The sequence below is a fragment of the Pristis pectinata genome, chromosome 4 (genome assembly GCF_009764475.1).
Source record: "Pristis pectinata isolate sPriPec2 chromosome 4, sPriPec2.1.pri, whole genome shotgun sequence".
NCBI lineage: Eukaryota > Metazoa > Chordata > Chondrichthyes > Rhinopristiformes > Pristidae > Pristis > Pristis pectinata.
This window is the reverse complement of record NC_067408.1, coordinates 75,305,415-75,326,128: the sequence shown is the minus strand read 5'-3', so window position 1 is coordinate 75,326,128 and position 20,714 is coordinate 75,305,415. Positions and strand designations below refer to the sequence as shown.

General features: G+C 38.6%; 2 protein-coding genes across 2 annotated transcripts in view; one reads left to right on the top strand and one right to left on the bottom strand.

Moving 5' to 3' along the window:
• The first annotated feature begins 2,378 nt into the window (after nt 1-2,378).
• cct8 (chaperonin containing TCP1, subunit 8 (theta)) lies at nt 2,379-20,713 on the top strand. Its single transcript, XM_052015158.1, has 15 exons — nt 2,379-2,653; nt 6,013-6,103; nt 6,196-6,275; nt 7,707-7,856; nt 8,657-8,837; nt 10,222-10,283; nt 12,959-13,096; nt 14,911-15,089; nt 15,749-15,815; nt 15,891-15,978; nt 17,600-17,715; nt 18,077-18,148; nt 18,229-18,393; nt 18,926-19,045; nt 20,476-20,713. The coding sequence occupies exons 1-15, from the start codon at nt 2,447-2,449 to the stop codon at nt 20,551-20,553; spliced, it is 1,794 nt and encodes a 597-aa protein (XP_051871118.1). The 5' UTR covers nt 2,379-2,446; the 3' UTR covers nt 20,554-20,713.
• The window catches only part of LOC127569996 (ubiquitin carboxyl-terminal hydrolase 16-like), a 51,726-nt gene continuing 44,991 nt past the window's right edge, over nt 13,980-20,714 (bottom strand). The window contains exon 19 of the mRNA XM_052015156.1: nt 13,980-14,028. Coding sequence (XP_051871116.1) covers nt 14,023-14,028 — 6 coding nt within the window. The 3' untranslated portion in view covers nt 13,980-14,022. The remainder of the gene's footprint in view (nt 14,029-20,714) is intronic.

Genomic DNA, 20,714 nt, shown 5'->3' with positions numbered 1-20,714 from the left:
AAACTCAAAGAACAGCACCTTATATACCACCTGGGTAGTCTACAACCCAATGGTATAAGCATTGAATTTTCCAACTTCAGGTAACCCACACTCCCTGTGCTCCTTTCTCCTTCTGGTTCCACCCACACCCCCCATCACCCAGTTTCATTTCTCTCCCCCACCTGTTTCCATCTGCCTATCACCCATACACTATGCCTTCTGGTTCTCCTATCCCCTCCCCCAACTGGTTCCATCTGCCCCTCTCTTTCGCCTCTCTCCCAATGGTTCCAGTTATCACTTTCCTTACTTATCAGATTCCATATCTGAAGCCTCCCGTTTTCACATCAGCTTCCAGCTTCTGTCTCTACCTCCCCCCTCCCCATCGCTCACCTATCAGCCACTTTTTTCCCTCTTTTGCTTATCTGTCTTTACCTATCACCCAATAGCTGTGGTCTCCCAACTCCACTCCTCCTCCTCACCACCTACCTCCATCTACCCATCATCTCCTTCCTCACCTGGTTCTACCTTTTGCCTGCCAGCCCCTGCCTCACCCTTCCTTCTCACCTGTTTATATTGGCTATCTCCCCTTCATGCTTTCAGTCAAGTGATGCAGGGTCTTGAACCTAAAACATTGACTATCCCATCGCCTCCATAGAAGCTGCTTGACCTGCTGAGTTCCTCCAGCAGTTTTTTTGCTCCCATTATCAGTGATCAGCACTTCAGGAATCCCATATCTGGCAAACTCTCCTTTGAGTTTGCAAATGACCATTGATGAATGAGTGCTTGCAAAATAATGAACTGTCATCAGATACATTTTTCCATGTGGTGAAAAAGACCTGACCTATCTTGGGTGTGTCTGGGATTTGATGAAAGTGAAGAGTTTCTTTTTGTCAGTTTCTTTCTGGAGATTCACAGGTCTTGGTTTTCTGCACACAATCCCTGATCTCCCCATTTATCCCAGGCCAGCAGATACTTTCTCTTATTCTGCAGAGGCAAACATTCATTCCAAGATGTGAGTGAATATATTTTATTTTGTTATTTCTTTGTATCTTGGATCAATTAACTCTGAGATCAGATCACTTTGAGTGCTGGTTCATTTCTCAGTATTATCCGAGAACATGCTCAATCTCTTTCCATCCTGTCTACATCACTTGGTCCAGGTGCTGCATTCTACCTTGTCTGATAATCTCCTGCATCAATGGTTGATAGATTGGGCTGGGTTTCATCATGTTGAATGCCCAAGCTCAGTATCTCCACCATTTCTTTTGTCCCTGGGATAGGCTCAGCTAAGCATGTCTTTGGCTGGACAGTACCTAGTCCTTGTGTTGTATGCCTGCATCCTTACCACGTCACTGTGTCTTGTCCATCACTCACTAGTGCACCACATTGTGTAGAAAACACACATTGTATATCTTCCCTGCTTATGACCAACAGTTTGAAAATAAACAAGTCGTCACAGATTTGAGCATTAAAGTGTAATTAAGAAACAGAATTCTGGAAGCAAGACAGCTGTTAACCCTTTATTAGCTGTTGCTTGTTATAAATAAACATTTAATATAATTAAAATGAAATTCGTTACAGGAAAATGCACTATTTTATTTTTAAAGTGTGTTTTAAAAATATTTGTGGCAATTTCTTTGTCTGGAATGACTTGAAACAGCTCTGTAAATTCCGCTGATCGTTTGTTTGGAAGGTTCCGTTCAGAAGGTCTGCCATGTATTTCCAGTTTTTGTGATACAAATAGCATACTGCATTTGTATGATGTCAATGCTCTGCAATCACACAAGAATGTAGCTGAAATCACTGCTGGAAAAGTTGAATGAGAGTTTCACCTCCCTAGTCTCAGTGCTATCCTTCCTCGTATGCCACCCCACAAACCATTTAATGTGTGTTCTCAGAATCAAGGATGTTCTATTATTTTCTACACTTTGTACAACTTAATGGCAGTGACAAGGGAGACAAGTATAAATCTTTCACTACAGATTGAAAAAAAAATCTGCACTTGCACACAAATTTCAGAAAATACTTTTAGTATAAATATACAGCTCTTCAGTCAACAATATAGATAGCTGCCGCAATTCTATTTTGGACGCAACACGAAACCATGGTTAAGTGAATGGTTCTCGTTTGGAACTGATAATATTCTCGTATTCCCAAACTATTAAAATAGAAAGTCAGCAGATACCCTAAGAGGGGCAAGCCTGAACTGTGGTAACTCCTGTCAAACAGCCTCATGACACACTGGACCCACATGAAGAAAACTGGTTTGTTTGGTATATCCTTTTGCACTCAATACCATTCCCACGTAAACATCAGCTTCGGAAAATAATAATAATCAAAAAGCTAATGAATTGCTGACCTTTAGATATATTCTCCAGTCCTCTTGATACAGAGCACAAGAGGGCACACATTGCGCAAACTTCAGAACAATCGAGATTACTGGCAAGAAGGGCAGTATGGGGCCGCGATGGTTGCTGGGAAGAAGGGCAGTTGCAGCCGGGGTGGTTGCTGGGAAGAAGGTATCTTGTGTCTGCGGTGTGTAGCAGTTGCTGCCCCATCTTGTATCGTGCGGCGTGAACTGACTTGGGTTGGAAGCTGCGCTGTGTTACTGAAAATGGCCATGCATGTCCCCAAAGCTCCGGGCTTTGCCCAGATGCTAAAAGACGGTGCGAAGGTGAGTGCTGTGGAGGATGCGGCGGCGGGGGGAAGGAGGAGGTTCCATTCGGAAATGCCCTTGCAGTGAGGCGCGTGCTGTGAGAAGGTTCCAGAAAGGCTGAGTAATGGGGACCGGAGCGCGGGCTCAGGGTGGGCCGGAGAAAGGACACCGGCCGTGGGGCAGCGGTTTGCACCACGCAGGCCTGCGGATAGATGGGATGGGGTCAGGGAATGGTTCCATGTGCGTGGACCGTCTGCGGCTTGGTTTCAGTCCGGGCCTGGACGGGCAGCCGCAGCCTCGGCGTGAATCAGAGCCGGTTCGGTGACGCTGGGAAGCGGATAGTGAGCGGTGCCGAGAGCTCCGCATCCCCGCGGGCGGCGGATTGTCCCGGCAGCTCGCCCAGCGGTCGTTACAGGATTTTCTTTTTAACCTTAATCCGACCCTTATATTTTCACGGTTCCCTTTTTGAATTTTCGCCTTGAATCCATTTTGCAGCCGGATCGCAACGTTTGCTTTCTGCAGGAATTCTGCATTTTCATGGGGAAACCACCCCGGCCAGATTCTAATTGTGACCTTTCGTCCTAAACCATAGTACACTTTAATTTGGCTGATTGGAAGAATTGTTTAGAATTGTTATCCACCCACTCTCCCAAGGACTGTCAAGTTATGTACGTAATCAATTATAACACAGCTTGCTTCAAGCCATTCTAAATCAGCGTAGTTTACCGTTACCTGAATGGAGTGGTTTTGAAATGAGTTCAATATGCTAAAATCACAATTTATCACAACTGCCAGAGGTGTGACACCACCTCTCTTCCTATTATCCACAGACCCAAACGTTCTTCGAGTTGAAGCTCATGTACCTCTTCCAATTTAGTACACCACATTCAGAGTCAGAGAGAGATACAGCATGGAAACAAGCCCTTCATTTGGTGCTCGTGGTATCATTTCATGTACATTGGAGAAATTAAATTTTATTTGGGTGTTCTTCACAGGCTCTCTTTAGTCTGCAAGGGTGACATTTCAGTTTCCTGTCATCTTCATTCTCACCCGTTTGCATTCTGTCCTATATCTTATGCAGTTAGCATAAACTCAAACAGCATCCTATTTCCTGACTTGACACATTGCATTGAATTAAATAACTTCAGATAGACAGCCTTTCCAGTTTGTATTAAAATTGGCCAGTTCTGGAAAAAGGTTATCAACCTGAAAATTAACTCTGCTTCACTCTCCACAGATGCTACCTAATCTGCTGAGAAGTGATGTTTTGTTTCTCCAATGAGTAATCCTAATTTCCGGCATTCTTCCCTATTCTTTCCTCATTCACCTCCAGTTTAAATTGCCTCAAGGTAGATAGTCTGCAACTAACAAGCCTTCACCATCCTCAGCTGGCACCACTACCACTTGTGCCAGTTTGTTTCTTGGTTTCTATTTTATCAGAGACATTCCCTTTGTGCTCTCTACTCTTTCCTCTTCTCTGCACCTTGAGACAGGTTTGATTCTTAACTTTCCTTGGTTGTGGTGAAAGACCATTGACCTGAAACATTGAATCTTTTTCTTTCACTGGTGAAGCTGCATCACTTCCTGAGTATTTCCAGCATTTTCTCTTTTTATTTCAATGTTGTAATTTAGTTTTGGTTAAATGTAATTACTTGAAGCATGGCATACAAATTCTGTGCATTCCAAGCTATTGATATGTTTATGATCACATTAATTCAGACATTCCTTTTGCTGTTGCAAATTAAGAAATTAAATTGATTGGTACTACTTAATTCTGTATCGAAACAAAATGATCACAATATTATTGGTGTCGTATAGGTTTTAGGTTTGTTACTTATTTGGCATTGGCCTGTAGGTAATATTAATACATTCGCCTGCCCCTTTTCTGAAATGGGGGGAAAAGAATGGCCATTAAAATATTTTAGGAGCTACTTGATACTGCTTACATCTGTGGAATATTTCCATGATACTTCTGTATTTATAACAAAAGTTAAGTATGGCCTACTGGAAATCTAGAACAAAGAAAATATTGAAGAAACTCAACAGGTGAGGCAATATCTTTGGAAAGAGAATAGAGCAATCTTAAGAGCTGTTCTCATCATTATGGTTCTCGTGAAAGGTCATTGACGTAAAACATTAACTCTGTTTCTATTTCCACAGATGCTCTCTGGTCTGAGTTTTCTATATACATTATACTCCTAATGCAATAATACACTCTAAGGTATTTTATGAAACTTAGACGGAAAGAGGAGTCAAGAAATTTAATACATGCATTATTGTAATATAGATGAAGGTGTTGCAGTTTATATGTTTGAATAAAGTGAAACTTGAAAGCACAAGAAACTAGAGATGAGGTACCTGAATGTGGATTGAATCAGAGGAAGCTATGGTTAAATGAGTAAAAGGATTATGGTAGAAGGGAGGGAACCAACAGAGTAGGGAAAAATAGATTAAATTTCCTAAGTAAAGGAAAGGGCATGAGCCGGAATTGGAGATGCATTTGGAGTTTGCATCCAGTCAAAATGAGCACCTGGGGGAGATTTGAAGTAATCCAATTTGGAGGTGACACATTTTGACATTAGATAAGGTGTATGAGATGTGAGCAAAGCTGCCGTTATTTGTAGACACGAGACTGCAGGTGCTGGAATGCGGGCAAAAAAAAACAAACTGCTGGATGAACTTGGCGAGTCCTGCAGCATATATGGAGGGAAATGAATAGTCAATGTTTTGGGTTGAGACCCTTCATTTAGACTGCAGTCTAGATGAAGGGTCTTGACCTGAAATGTTGACTGTTCATTTCCCTCCACAGATGCCTCACCAACTGAGTTTCTCCTTGATTTTTGCCTTTATTTGTGTAATATTAACGGCATAATACATTTGAATATGCCATCACATCACTGTCCATTTAGTTTTCTTATTTAGTTGAAAAGTCATTCGAGATGTCGTTAGCTTTAGATGAGAAGCAAGATAGGCCTGCAGAGACTCGCGCTGTGAGTGTGGAATACTGCTTCAGTACGCATTCAATGAGGAAAATGGCAAAGATTCTTGGTGGAAATTAGTGGAGCCTCTGAGAAAGGAAAGTGATCTATTTTGTGAAACTGACATATGATAATAAATGAAAATCTTTTTTAAGCGATACACAGATAGCATTACATGTTGAAGAGCTTCGTCAGAATTGTGAATTTGTTCCAGTGGTATCCTCGCAGCATGTATATCAAATGTTACACTTTCTATTTAATTTCACACAATTCTACAAAGATTGCTTCACCATTTGTGCTGTAACACTTGGTGCCTCAACCTGGTGATTGATTATTTCATCAAGAGAATGCGTGACAATCTTCCTTTAAATTATAATTATATACTTCCGTACTTTTCAGCATTATTCTGGCTTGGAAGAGGCAGTTTATAGGAACATTCAAGCTTGTAAGGAGCTGGCTCAGAGTACTCGAACAGCTTATGGTCCAAATGGTATGATTAAATAGCTTAAAGTAATTCATGAAAAATTGCTTATTTTCTCTACTTTGTTGGTAATCGTTCTAATAACATTAATGCATTTATAGGGATGAATAAGATGGTCATTAATCATGTGGAGAAGCTTTTTGTTACCAATGATGCAGCGACTATTTTGCAACAGTTAGAGGTAAGTGGTTGGTTTAATGTCTAAAAATCATGGGAGGCTGCTTGAGGTTCAAGTTTTGACTTCACTGTCTATTCCGGCATTGGTTTTGCTCGGTTATGATGCACAGTTTTGAACAATGAAAGTTAAGGTGACAATAGAAATCGAGATAGTTCTTCAGTAGGCCATTTGTAAGCAATTTTTTGCAAGTCAGCATACTTAAGTAAAAATGTGATTCAGTGTACTACCTTGAGCATTTTGTTTTGCAGTATGCATTGATAGAATTAGAGGAAACCACTTGAACCTGGGCAAACAAAATTAGTAGTTACAAAATCATTCCACCATAAAATATTCTAAGAGCCTTGAGTTCAGCTGTATGAGGATATAAATGAATTTTTACTTCCATACTGAGCTGTAATTGCTGCTAACAACTGCTTATCTCTGAAAACTAATTTTGTGCATTATAACTTTTATATGTGAATATTTCAAAATTTAAAGGCTTTAAAATGTTTTTGTTATTTTGGATTTAATCATCTTTGTACATTGCAGTTTTCAGTATTTTAATTCGGTATTCTGCATAATGTTTGAAAAGTTGATTAAAAATTGCCTCTGTGCATTAATTGAAGTTTTTCTGGATTGATGACATCGAACTTGTTGATTGCCAGGAGTTCCTTGGGAATGTTTTATGGAAAATACATCACTACTAATTGATTTTTTTTAACCTGTAACCTTATTTATTACTAGTAAATTCCCTTTAGCTGCCAAGTCATTGTCTGTGATAAATGACTTGTTTAAGATTGCCATCATTAACAAATCCCTTCATTGCTTTGCATGTCCCTGTCCCAATAACTTCCCGCACCACACAATCATTTGAGATCTTTGTGCTTCTTCAATTCTGCTCCCTTGCACATGGTTGATTTTTTTTTTGGCTGACCTTCAGCTATCTGGACGTGAGCTCCTGAATGCCCCCCTAAAACTTTGCATTGCTTTTTATTCCTTTATAAAATGCCCTTTAGTCCAAACTTTGAGCGAGCTTCAATGTTCTGTGTTACACTTGCAAAATTAAAATTTGGCTCTGGCTGTGCCATGCATTAAAATCTTTCTGGATTGATGACATCACATTTGCTAGATGCCAGGAGTTCCTTGGGAAGCTTGTTTGTGGCTTGATATCAAATTTTATTTGATAATTGCTTTTGTCATAGTCATAAAGTACGGAAGCGAGTCATTTGGCCTATCTTTGCAGAGTTTTAATACGTTGGGGGCATTGTCTAAAGGCAAATTTTAAGAACTATCATGCAACTTACCTCCTCTTTTCCTCGAGACACCAGCTCTAGTCACTTTGAACCAGTCTTCATAATTTCGAAGATGTGAAGACTATTTCCTAAACAATTGTGAATAAAAATAAATGGCATTTTCCCCTCTGGTGACTTAATGTTTTACATTTCTTTAATACAGGTTCAGCATCCTGCAGCTAAGATGTTGGTTTTGGCTTCGCAAATGCAGGAACAAGAAGTTGGAGATGGAACAAATTTTGTGCTGGTTTTTGCTGGTGCTCTGCTGGAATTAGCTGAGGAGCTTCTGCGAATGGGTCTTTCAGTCTCAGAGGTGTGTGGCTTTAAACAAAAAATGGTTTTGCTCTTCTAAACGATGATGCAGTGATTTCAATAAAATGAATTCTGTGTCTTGATATTTTCTTAGTGTGACTGGGACGTGATAATATACGCATGCAGGCAACTGAGTGGATTTCTGTTGCCTTTAACAAGGCTGTTAAAGTAATGTGATGCACAATCTTCAGTTACTCCATCTGGCTTAGAAATCTGTAAAAATTCCTTGCAATGCAGTTGACATACAGTACATTTGTCTTAAATTTGCCTTTTGTGCTGAATCATACTGAATGACAACTGGTTGGTTTGGGAGGGAACAGTCGGGGGTCATCTGGTTGTGGCTTGGTTTGTCAGACCTTAGCGAAAAGTCAGATGTTGGAATCTCGGGACTCGCTATCAGGTCCAACAACTGAGCACTGATTTGCTGCGGAGAGTAGCTGAATGTCCTTTACATCTGGCCCTTTCTCTTTATGCCAGGGAGAGCCGGTGTTTGCAGTTTGGTTTCTAAATGTGACATTCAGAATGGGGGTTGCTGACTGTTTTGAGGGATTGAGTATTTACTTTTTAAAATCTTATACATTTTCTTTTTAAGTTTTATTTACATTTGTTTAAAAAAATTAAATCTTTGGTAGAAACTGTTATTCTAAAAATAAAATCCAAAAGCATTTACTGTGGTGAGAAATGAAAGTTGTGTTCTTGGGTGCAATGGTCAGCATCTGCAAAAAGTCAGTCCAGATGTTGAATCTAGGCAGGGTCCAGATGAGTCTGGCAGAATATTTCATGCTGCTTATGTACTTACAGGTGATAGAAGGCTATGAGGCGGCCTCTAAGAAGGCTCTGGAAATTCTTCCAGATCTGGTATGTTGCTCTGTTAAGAACCTGCAGGACCCAACGGATGTATCACCTGTCATTCGAACTGCTGTAATGAGCAAACAATATGGCAATGAGGATTTCCTGTCCAAGCTGATTACACAAGCATGTTGTAGGTATCAAAAGTATTATGAAATGAGTTCTGAATTTTTAACTGTTAAGATGATAATGTCTTTAAATTCTGCATTGAATAAAACAGTTTTCGGACCAATGTGCAGATAAATACTTATAAATAATCTTAACTGAAACACGTCATTCAGGGAAATTGTGGATTTGGAGTTGAAAACTTGTATACCAAACTGGAATGTAGACAATAAGAGTAGTTGAAGGGGAACACTAATCCCTTATGTTTTGGTTGGAATCTTAATTTAGGTTACTTGTGTTGTGTTTTTAGCACATGTTTCCTGGGCTGTTGTGATAGTCAAAGGGTTAAGTATAGTGGGCATGGTGTGAGTGCTTGGATATTTTTGCAAATTGAGAGTTTGAATGAAACTAAGTATACCTTTCACTGGTTGTTGGTTGTGTGGCTAAATGTGAATTCAGTATAACACTGTGCTGAACTGTGGGCCAGATGTATGTAGCAGCTTTATCCTGAGTTTGAAGTAATTGTTAGACTTTTGTATCAATGTAATTGTCTTCATTTCATTGGTCTTGGTACATTTTTCTTGTATGGTTATGATAATTTACAGCAGACCAAAAGTATTGAATTTAGTACAGTTTAAGTGGTCAATAGCTAAGTTATCTGACATATTTGACATTAAGAGTAAGTATTGGAATTTCTAATAAATCAACTTGAAACCCATGGTAATTATATTAGGCATTTGACTTTAAAACATTATAAAATAATGTTTATGAATCTTTAAGTCTCTTCCCTGATGTTTCTTGTAATTATTTTGAGCTTGGGAAAAGTTTTAAAAATTGATTCAGTGTAAATTGTTGTTTTGGAAGGCAGTTGAAGTTTCTTTACATATCATTACTGTTTTGTGTGCAGTATTTGAACAGAGTAAACTGTAATCAGAGCCTAACCTGAAACATCTGATTTAAGTTGGAAGTAAACTTGTAACCTACTGTTGCTGACATTTGTGTAGCTGGTAGGGTTGCTCCATAGCACTGTTTTGGGGTTGGAGGCAAAGCTGATTATTCAGTAAGGGAGAATGTTCAGCAGTTTTGAGTGCTTGAAATTAACACTAGATATCTGAAAAGGAAAAATGTTGGGTGTCATTTTGGGGGGCGGGGGGGAAGCTAGAGAAACAAATATCTTGATGGGGTGAAAGTACAAGGGGGAATGCTGTTGTGCTGGGGAAGAAGATAAAGGCACAAGAGCAGAAATGAGAAATATAATGGACTCAGTTGAGGGCTTTGTCTTTTATGATGCTAAGGAATCCTTGGTTGAGGAAAAAAACAACAGATCAAACAAATGGAAAAATAACATTTGCAGAACAGGTACAAGAGACAAATATCTTGCTTTTGTGTTAATTGCTTTATTTATCTTTCAGTGTCCATTTATTCAGAAACTGGTCATTTTAATGTGGACAATATTAGAGTCTGCAAAATTCTGGTGAGTTTTGGGTGAAACAATTTCTGTTTTGTGAATTAAGTTATTAACATTTAAGCTTGCCCTGATGAGCCTATCCTTAACTTTATTAGTGTTCAATTGTGGACAAGCAATAAAGCTTTCTATTTTGTATTTGTATAGGACAATAAAAATGTATTTGATTGAATTGTATGAATTTTCTGGAATATCACTGATTTTAGATTTCACTTAAGTGGATTATAGGTGCCTCTGTGGTTGTTTTGCAGAAATATTTGGTTAATTCAAAGCATCATAATGATTTGAGGAGAAAAGCCTTGTGTCCTTGGCAAGTAGGATTAAGGAAGATCCCAAAGCATTTTACGTGTGCATTTTAAACAAAAAAGAGGGTAGCTAGGGAAAGGGTAGGACCACTTGAGGACAAAGGGAGTTTATGCCAAAAGAAGTGGGTGAGTTAGTAAACGAGTATTTTGCATTGGTATTCACCAAGGAGGTGGATATGGAGGATAATGAGATCATGCTGATACTCTAGGGCATGTTGATATCAAGAAGCATGAGGAGGTGTTGGGTCTTTTGAAGAACATTAAACTGGATAAGTTCCCAGGTCCTGATGGAATCTACCCTCAAGTTATTGAGAGAGGCAAAAGAGGAGCTTGCTGAGGTTTTGACAGGGGTCTTTGTATCCTCCTTAGCTACAAATGAGGTCCTAGAGAACTGGAGATTAGTCAGTGTTGTTCAGTCAGCCATTGAAGACGGTAGTAGCAGAGGAGTGTGACCAGCGGTATTCTGTGGGGATCATTTCTGGGACCTCTGTTTGTGATATTTATAGATGATTTGTACAAAACGGTTTGCAGGTGACACAAAAATTGGTGGAGTCGTGGATAATGAGGAAGATTGTCAAAGGATTCAGCAATATATAGATCAGTTGGAAATATGGGATAGAGAAATGGCAGATTGAGTTTAATCCGGTCAATTGTGAGATGTTGCATTATGGGAGGTCAAATGTAAGAGGAAACTATACAGTAGATGGCAGGACCCTTACGAGCATCGATGTGCACTTCTGGTTGCTGGATTATTGGTATTGGTTTATTATTGTCACTTGTACCAAGGTACAGTGAAAAGCTTGTCTTACAAACCAATCGTACAGGTCAATTCATTACACAGTGCAGTTACGTTGAGTTAGTACAAAGTGCATTGATGTAGTACAGGTAAAAACAATAACAGTACAGAGTAAAGTGTCACAGCTACAGAGAGAGTGCAGTGCAATAAAGTGCAAGGTCACAACAAGGTAGATCGTGAGGTCATAGTTTATCTCATTGTGTAAGGGAACTGTTCAATAGTCTTAACACAGTGGGGTAGAAGCTGTGCTTAAGCCTGGTGGTACGTGCCTTCAGGCTCCTGTATCTTCTACCCGATGGAAGAGAAGGGAGAATGTCCTGGGTGGGTAGGGTCATTGATTATGCTGGCTGCTTCACCAAGACAATGAGAGGTAAAGACAGAGTCCAAGGAGGGGAGGCTGGTGTCCATGATGCACTAGGCTGTGTCCACAACTCTGCAGTTTCTTGCGGTCCTGGGCAGAGTAGTTGCCATATCAAGCCGTGATACTTCCAGATAGGATGCTTTCTATGGTGCATTGGTAAAAGTTGGTGAGAGTCAAAGGGGACAAACCAAATTTCTTTAGTCTCCTGAGGAAGTAGAGGCGTTGGTGAGCTTTCTTGGCCGTGGCTTCTACGTGATTTGACCAGGACAGGCTGTTGGTGATGTTTACTCCCAGGAACTTGAAGCTCTCAACCCTCTTGACCTCAGCACCATTGATGTAGACAGGTGCATGTACACTGCCCCCTTTCCTGAAGTCAGTGACCAGCTCTTTTGTTTTGTTGACATTGAGGGAAAGGTTGTTGTCGTGACATTATTCCACTAAGCTCTCTATCTCCTTCTTGTACTCTGACTCATTGCTGTTTGAGATACGGCCTCCTACGATGGTATCATCTGCAAACTTGTAGGTGGAGTTAGAGCAGAATCTGGTCACACAGTCATGAGTGTATAGGGAGTAGAGTAGAGGGCTGAGGACGCAGCCTTGTGGGGCACCAGTGTTGAGAATAATCATGCTGGAGGTATTGCTGCCTATCCTCACTGATGGCGGTCTGTTTGTTAGAAAGTCAAGGATCCAGTTACAGAGGGAGGTGTTGAGTCCTATTACAGGAAGGATGTGGAGGGTTTGGAGAGGGTGCAAAGAAGGTTCACCAGGATGTTGCCTGTATTTGAAAGTATTAGCTATAAGGAGAGTTTGGAAACTTGGATTGTTATCTCTGGAGTGTGAGAGGTTGAAGGGTGACCTTATAGAAATATATAAAATATGAGAGGCGTAGATAGTTGGGGTCTTTTTCCCAGGGTGGAAATATCTAATACTAGAGGGCACTATTTAAGATGAGAGGGGAAAAGTTTAAAGTAGATTTGAGAGACAAACATTTTGCACGGAGAGTGGTAGGTGCCTGGAATGCGATGCCAGGGAAGTGGTGGAAGCAGATACGATAGTAACATTTAAGAAGCATTTAAACAGGCACATGAACAGGCAGGGGAGAGAGAGAGAGAGACGGTGTGCAGGCAGATGGTATCAGTTTAAACTGGCATCATAGGCCCATAAGCCTGTTCCTGTGCTATTTTAAATTCTGTTATATTGATGTATAGTTTTTGTGTTTCAGGGATCTGGTGTGCTTTCTTCTTCAGTCTTGCATGGAATGGTTTTCAAACGAGAGACTGAAGGGGATGTTTCCTCTGTGAAAGATGCCAAAATAGCAGTGTATTCTTGTCCTTTCGACTGTATGGTAACAGAGACAAAGGTACTTTACTCTAACCAGATTCTGTTTAATACCATTTCATAAATACCATTTTTCAAAGATATTTGAAAAATCTGTTTTCATGCTAGAGTGTATTGCAGTACTCACTTGAAAGATGGTCCTTGTGATACATTGATCTTTCCTGCTACCTTTCTAGAATTTCTGGATTAAGATTTTTAATGCCTAACTTGTAATATTAGTGAAGTTGAGGTATGTTGATTCTGGCCTGTTCAATAACAGCCTGCATGCTGTAAATAAATCAGGTCAATTAATTTCTGTTGAAGTATTTTTAGTTTTTGGGTGATGGTAAATTTATCTTGAACTTCTTGCCTCACCAGCAGAAAATAACTTATTGACTTCAAAAGATAACGTTTGGCTCTTATTATCCCTCAAAACTTCATATTCTAGACAATTTTATTAAATCTATCTGTAACTGTTCTAAAATAGCTAAACAAATATTCTCCATGTTCAAAGCTATCCCCAGGATTACACTAAGATGTTGTATTTTTCCTCTTCACTCCTTTTTCACCAATTGTCAACTCCTCATGGTTCATGACTTGAACTGATCTAAATGTCTTCAATTCCTCTTGTTTCTGCCACGATCAATCTTTTATTGTCTGAAACTGACCAAGTGTTGCATACTTTCTGTAGTTATTTCATAATTGCACCTGTTGATGTCTTGAACCAGAATTCCCACTCTCAAATTCATCATTCCATTAGTAATCAGCAACCCTTACCATGAGTATTACCCTAGATAATACCTTCCTTCTGGCAATTGCACTGGCTGTCCCTGTGGATAGCTGACAAGGTGCTTGACTATGTGGATCAGCACTGCTGGTTTTGGCTGCAAGCAGCTCTTTTCCTTGTCTGCTGTGTTGTGACGATGTTCAGCTGGAAGAACTTGTGATCGATGAATTGCTGATGATCATTCAAACCTTGAAATGCAATTGCACAGAGTACTCATTGATATGGTTAATCAGCCTTTGCACAAGAGCTTTTATTCAGTTTTTCTTCTTAAGGATTTAATGAACTGTGTGATTGAATTGAATTTCACTTTACACTTTGTCTAATACTTTAACAAAGCAGTAAACTCCAATAATCTGGCAATCTTGGGACTTTGGTGCTGGACTATATGATACTATTATTAATAGTTCAAAGCACTTTAAAGTTATTTTTTTAGATGTTACACAGATGTATAATAAATTTTGTAGTAAACCAGGTGAGTTTATAGGGAGCGTGGTAAACCATGCCCCACTGGGTTTAAATGAAGTGGGGAAAATATCCAGGTGATTCCAAATGTTGAACCATTGGGACTTATGAAAAATCGTACAGTAGATTACCAGTGTTTTACTCTATAACATTCTCAGTAACTCAAGCTAGTTGGATTACAGTAAAACTCTATGAATCTGCCACGCTTGGGACTTTGGTGCTGAACTGGCACATTTTCTGAACTATTGTCTGTTATTCCATTTAGTATTCCAACACTCCTTTAATTCACATTTTAGGTGTTATAAGTTTTCTAGTGAAACCGATGTGTTTAAAGGGAGTATGTGAACTGGGTTCTCTGCTATGGGGAGTGTGGGTATCGGCACCAAGTGAGCCAGTTGCTGAACCATCTAGATTTCTGATCAATCAGATAGCACGTTATCAGAATTTTATTGTAAGTTTGTAAACTTTTGTAGGAATTTTACAAACATTTTGAACAAATTCTTTTAAATCTTCTATTTCCCATTTCTGCTCAGCACACCTTTAGCAATCAACTTAAATTTCAATTTTGAGAAGTGAATCATTTTCTAATATTTTTGTTTTTTTTTAAGGGAACAGTTTTGTTAAAGAATGCAGCTGAATTGATGACTTTCAGCAAAGGAGAGGAGGATCTCATGGAGGTTCAAGTGAAGGCTATAGCAGATGCTGGTGCTAACGTAATTGTAACTGGAGGAAAAGTGGCAGACATGGCCCTACATTATGCTAATAAGTACCAGCTGATGGTAGTTAGGTAAATTATTTTATAAATTATTTTCTAGGACTAGACTTGGCTTGCCCAATTAGTGTACAAGTTTAAAATTTCTTTAAAATGCAATTTGGCTTACTGTATGTTGACGTTTATCTGTGTATGTTTACAAGCAATCGCATTTGAAGAAACTTTGTTCATGTTAACTTGATATTTAAAAACATTGGGGATCCAGTAAGCTGTATACGTTATAGATTATAGATGAGGATGTTGGACTTGGGTTTGGCAAGCAATGCTCTCAGTCAAATACTATATAGACAGTATCAAATGAAGAATAGTCATTTGGCATAGATACCAGAGGATGCAGATTCATGTGGAACAGTCAAATGGTAAGCTTCTGGTTTTAAATGAGTAAGAAAGAAGAAACTGAGTATTTGTCAGAGAGATTTATTTTTTGATATGCAAACTCTTTTGGAATAAATTTGCTCAAGAACTAACAATTGAGAAAAGCTTTGAAGGACCGAAGCATTTATGAATTTGGAGTTGTTCGTCTTTTGATTAATTTGCAATCTCTGTTGGTTGTCTCCTTTTTATCATATATAGACTGCCTTTGCTACTGATACTCAAATTTCTGTTTGTATGTTTGAACTAAAATATAAAGTACACATCTCCATGACTTCATGTAATATGTTTTATTTTTCCAGGTTAAATTCTAAATGGGATTTAAGAAGATTATGCAAAACAATTGGAGCTACAGCACTTCCAAGATTGGTGGGTAGCACTATAAATTAAAACTTACTGTAGCATTTAATGATTTAGTTTTTAAATATGGTCTGAATTTTACAGACACCTCCAACTCCAGAAGAAATGGGAAACTGCAATAGTGTTTACTTGTCAGAGGTTGGAGACACACAGGTGATGATATTTAAGCATGGTGAGTATTTTTAAATTGAATATGCATTGGATATTTGCAGCAAAAATTGGCCGTGTGGTTGACAGTGAGGAGGAAAACATTAAAATACAACAAGACTTGGGTGGGAAAGTGGCAAATGGAATTCTGAGAAATGGGAGTTATTGCATTTGGGGATGCAAAATATAATTGAAGATATTGAATGGTGTGAACAAAGGGACTTTGGGGTATATGTCCACAGTTTTATAAATTTAGCAAGACAGAGCAAAAAGATGGTTTACTTTTATTAGCTAGGGCATAGACTGAGAGTGGAGAGCCAATGAGGTAACTATCTACGATGCAAATTAGACTGTACACAAAACTCAAGCTGCATTATTTTTTTTGTTTTGCTGAGTTTTGGGATCAGGACAATATCTGGCAAAGCCAGCATTTATTGCCCATGAACTGGTGGTGGAGAACTACCTCTGTGAATCACTGCACTTCTGGTGAAGGTATCCCCATGGCATTGTGGAGTAGCAGATTTGAGGAATTAGACCCAGTGTTGATGAAGGAATAGTGATGTATTTCAAACTCATAATGCTATGTGACATGGAGGGGGGGCTTGCAAGTGATGGTGTTCTCATGCACTTGTTGCCCTTGTCTTTTTAGTGGAGATTGTGAGTTTGGGAAGTGCTATTGGAATAGGCAAGTACAATGATGGTGTACTAGTGATGAAGGGAATGAATCTAAAGGAGGGGAGGGAATCAAGTGGGTTGTTTTGTCCTGGGTGGTGTTGAGCTTCTTGAGAGTTGTTGATGCTGTATTCATCCAGAAGAGTATTCTAACATCTGACTTGTGCCTTCGGTGTCAGGGGATGAGTCACTCACTGCAGTATAACAAGTCTCTGACCTCCTCTTAGAACCACGTTATCCATATGGCATCTACAATTGAGTTTTTGGTCACTGTAGCACCTAGAATTTTGAAGGTGTGGGACTTGATGATGGTAATGCTATTGAATATTGAGCGTAGGTGGTTAGTTTGCCTCTTGTTGGATTAATTTGACACTTCTGTGGCTCAAATGTTGCTGCCACTCACCAGCCCATCCCTTAATATTAAAATGTTCTTGCTGCATCCAGGCATGGGGAGTCACAAGTAGTTTTGAACATTTTACAGAGATCTCTACTTCTGACCTTCAAACATATAATCCTTCATTTGGAGAGCTGTTACTTTTAAGTGCTTCATTTATCATACCAAATTTACAAATAGCAAGTGATATTTTATAGTTGTGATCCTGATATAGTTCGGGACTGAGAATTTTGACCAGTGGTAACAGTTTAGGGTTTAAGTGGGAACCTTGGCCTGTTACTGTTATCATTTGGATGAAGGAAACTTGTGCAGTTCTTATTTTACTGCCAAGTCCTGAACCATTTTGTTTGTGTTCAGTAATATAGAGTTGGCACAATATAAGACAATTTGGCACAATTTATGCTGAAGCTCTGGTTGATTAGAAAAATGTCCTACCAGTACTTTGAATTGTAAACACACATTTTCTCAGGATTGAAGTAAAATAATAACTAACTGGAAATTTCTATTACCTTAAATGGACAGAGATGAATCCTCTTTATACCATTACATGTACCCTCATTGCTCAATTGCCTTGTTGCAGAGAAAGAAGATGGTGCAATTTCCACAGTTGTAATCCGTGGTTCAACAGACAACATAATGGACGATGTTGAGAGGGCAGTTGACGATGGTGTCAACACCTTCAAAGTTCTCACAAGGGTATGATATGCTCTTCAGAATTATTGAATACATTTATTTCTAATGTTCCTTGGATTTCTGGTATTAGAACTGTTACTTTTAAACATAATCTAAAATCACAAAGAATGTTAAAACATTGAAATTTGTGGAATGATATTTGACATAAACATGCATATGATTTCCTTTTTCTACTTTCACATGTCTCGCATGAAATTTTGTAAGCTAAAATTCAGTTTTTATGATCTAATATATAGAAATGATTTGGGGTACCACTTTGTATCAGTTACTGCAGTTAATGCTAAAAGGTTGGCTAAATTCTGGATGGGTATTGTATACAGTTTAACTTGTTCAGATGTATTTTAACAAAATGTATTATTCCCAGGATAAACGCTGTTTGCCAGGTGCAGGGGCCACTGAAATTGAACTGTCTAAACAAATCACTACTTATGGAGAGGTATGGAGTGATACAATTCTTTATATTCACATTGAAAATTTTGGTGATGAATCAGTAATATAATCTTGGTTAATTTTCAGTCATGTCCTGGTCTTGAACAATATGGGATCAAGAAATTTGCAGAAGCTTTTGAAAGTATTCCACGAGCATTGGCTGAGAATTCTGGCATTCGGGCTAATGAAATAATTTCAAAATTGTATGCAGTGCATCAGGAAGGAAACAAAAATATTGGATTTGACATTGAGGTATTTAAGTAGTCATTAATGTGCTTAATCAAAGTAAAAAAAAAAATGCTAATGTTCTTACTTAAGTACCTTGGGGTTGCTTTTGTTTATCCTGACCAGGGAATAGGCACTTTGTTACCTTAACTTTGCCAAACTATAACACATCCTGATAGCTTTAAAGTCTTATCCCATCTTTTGGTGTAGAAACAATGCATGGGTTTAGTTTATTCCAGTTTAGCTAATGTTTTGGTAGATGAGAATTTGCATCTCAAAGTTGACCACAATTTTGAGGAGATACAGATCTGTTGGTTGACTATAAGGAAGTTCCTATCTATGCATCAATGCATGTTTAGTATGAGTTTGTGCTTTTCAGATGGTTATACCTGGCTACCACCTAGAATTAGAGAAACAGTAGATAACCTTAGTTCTTGCAGTTAAAATGGGTTGTCCCTGTTTTACCTTACACTCCCTCTCTGGGAGCCAGTTCACTAATACCACTAACATGTTTAAATACTGGATCATTTTCTTTAGCCCATTATTTTCCTGTTTTTAGAGTGAAGGTACGGGTCTGAAGGACATGCTTGAAGCTGGAATACTCGACCCATATTTGGTTAAATACTGGGGAATTAAGCTTGCTACAAATGCTGCTGTCACTGTTTTAAGGGTAGACCAGGTAAGTTGTGAATGAGAATGGCTTGGGGATCTGATGTAATGATATGGTCATATGCAAATTTTGTTTCGGGTTTCATTGCACATGCTAGGGTTGGCGTCTTTTGAGACTAGCTGCTCAATGAACTCTAGGCACCAAGAGTAAGTTTTGAAAGCCTGATCATCTCTAATTTGATCTGGAATTCCAGCCAGAGACTTGCATTTCTCACAGGAGTCAATAAATTGTGCTTGGAATGTTATTGGATTATTGACTTTCAGCCATGGGTCCCAAATGTCATCACAGCCACTTACTTTTGCTTGATCAGCTAATTCAGATCAGAAAATTCTGAAGGCATTTCTTAGTTACACTTTGGTTTTACTAAACTGAATTATCAGGATAACCTCCCATTATTGAAATGAGGCAGAAATACCATTTATGCCCATTTTCAGCTGTACATGGGAAAGGCTGTAGTAACTGAATTCATTTCCCAATTCCCTAATAGTAACTTGTGTTAATGTCATTCAGCGTTTACTGAGCCATAGCAGCAAATAGAGCAAGGTATAGATTACAGAACGGTAACCTGAGGTTATTGCTCATCATTAAATACACCTGCATGAAACCAGGTTAATCAGGTACAAACCTTCATTATTCACTAAAGAATATACAGATTAAAATCAGAGGGAAGAACATGTGGTATAGTTATTTCAGTAGAGCCTTTGAGGCATAAATTTCTAATTCTGCTAGGGACACATTTGGCTGAAGGATGACTGGCATTGCTGTGGATAAGGAACTTGGCATGTTGGGAATTGTGATGTAAACCTTTTTCAGTGTAACAGATGTTGTTCCCTAGTCTTTTGGTCTACACTAATATTTCCACACAGCTTTAGAACACTTAGTTTCTAAAGCTAAAGCCATTTTATGTGCATAATAGCAAAAACTGTTGAATAATTAGATATCAAATTTGTTGGATCCTTGACATTGTTGGGTATAATGCAAATCGAAATGTGTTCTGGCTATTTGAACCAAATTCTCAAATGTTGATTATACCTTAAGTTGTATACTTAGCTGCTACAAGCTGACTGCTAGATGGGAAACTTAACTGTTAAGTATATTTAAATATAGTTTCATAAATGAATTGATAGTATACAATACCCTGGGAGTTTGATGCCAAACTAGTGCATTTACCAGACTATTAGATACTACAAATACTTAGTTCAGTTATAGATGTTGCACAATAAATTTTCCAGTAAACAAAGTTAAGACAAGCATGAGAAACTGTTTAAGACTGCTGAAGACAAGGTGCATCAGGATTTCTGAATAGTTGGATATTAGTTTGAGGTTTTACTGTAATACAGAAATAATCCTATAGTTTGCATCCAGAAAAATGTAACTGAGCTATTACTGATTTGACATTATTGGATAATTTCCTAACCAGCAAACTTGGTATTTTTCAGATAATCATGGCAAAACAGGCAGGTGGACCCAAACCACCACCACAGAAGAAAGATTGGGATGATGATCAAAATGAATGAACAATTCCATCACTAATGTACTAAAGCAGGGCACATTTGACATTAAGTTTCTTTATTTATGCAATTCTCGCTGAGAGATTTAAAATGGTTTCATATTGTGAACAGATCACATTTCTGGTATTCTATCTAATAAAGAAATTGAACACCCAAAAGTGTAAGTC

Excerpts from the sequence above, each read along its gene's own strand:
- cct8 (XM_052015158.1), top strand. The coding sequence starts at position 2,447 with ATGGTTGCTGGGAAGAAGGGCAGTTGCAGCCGGGGTGGTTGCTGGGAA. Across the intron at positions 6,104-6,195 it reads AACAGCTTATGGTCCAAATG|GGATGAATAAGATGGTCATT; the intron begins GTATGATTAAAT and ends ATGCATTTATAG. Across the intron at positions 6,276-7,706 it reads CTATTTTGCAACAGTTAGAG|GTTCAGCATCCTGCAGCTAA; the intron begins GTAAGTGGTTGG and ends TCTTTAATACAG.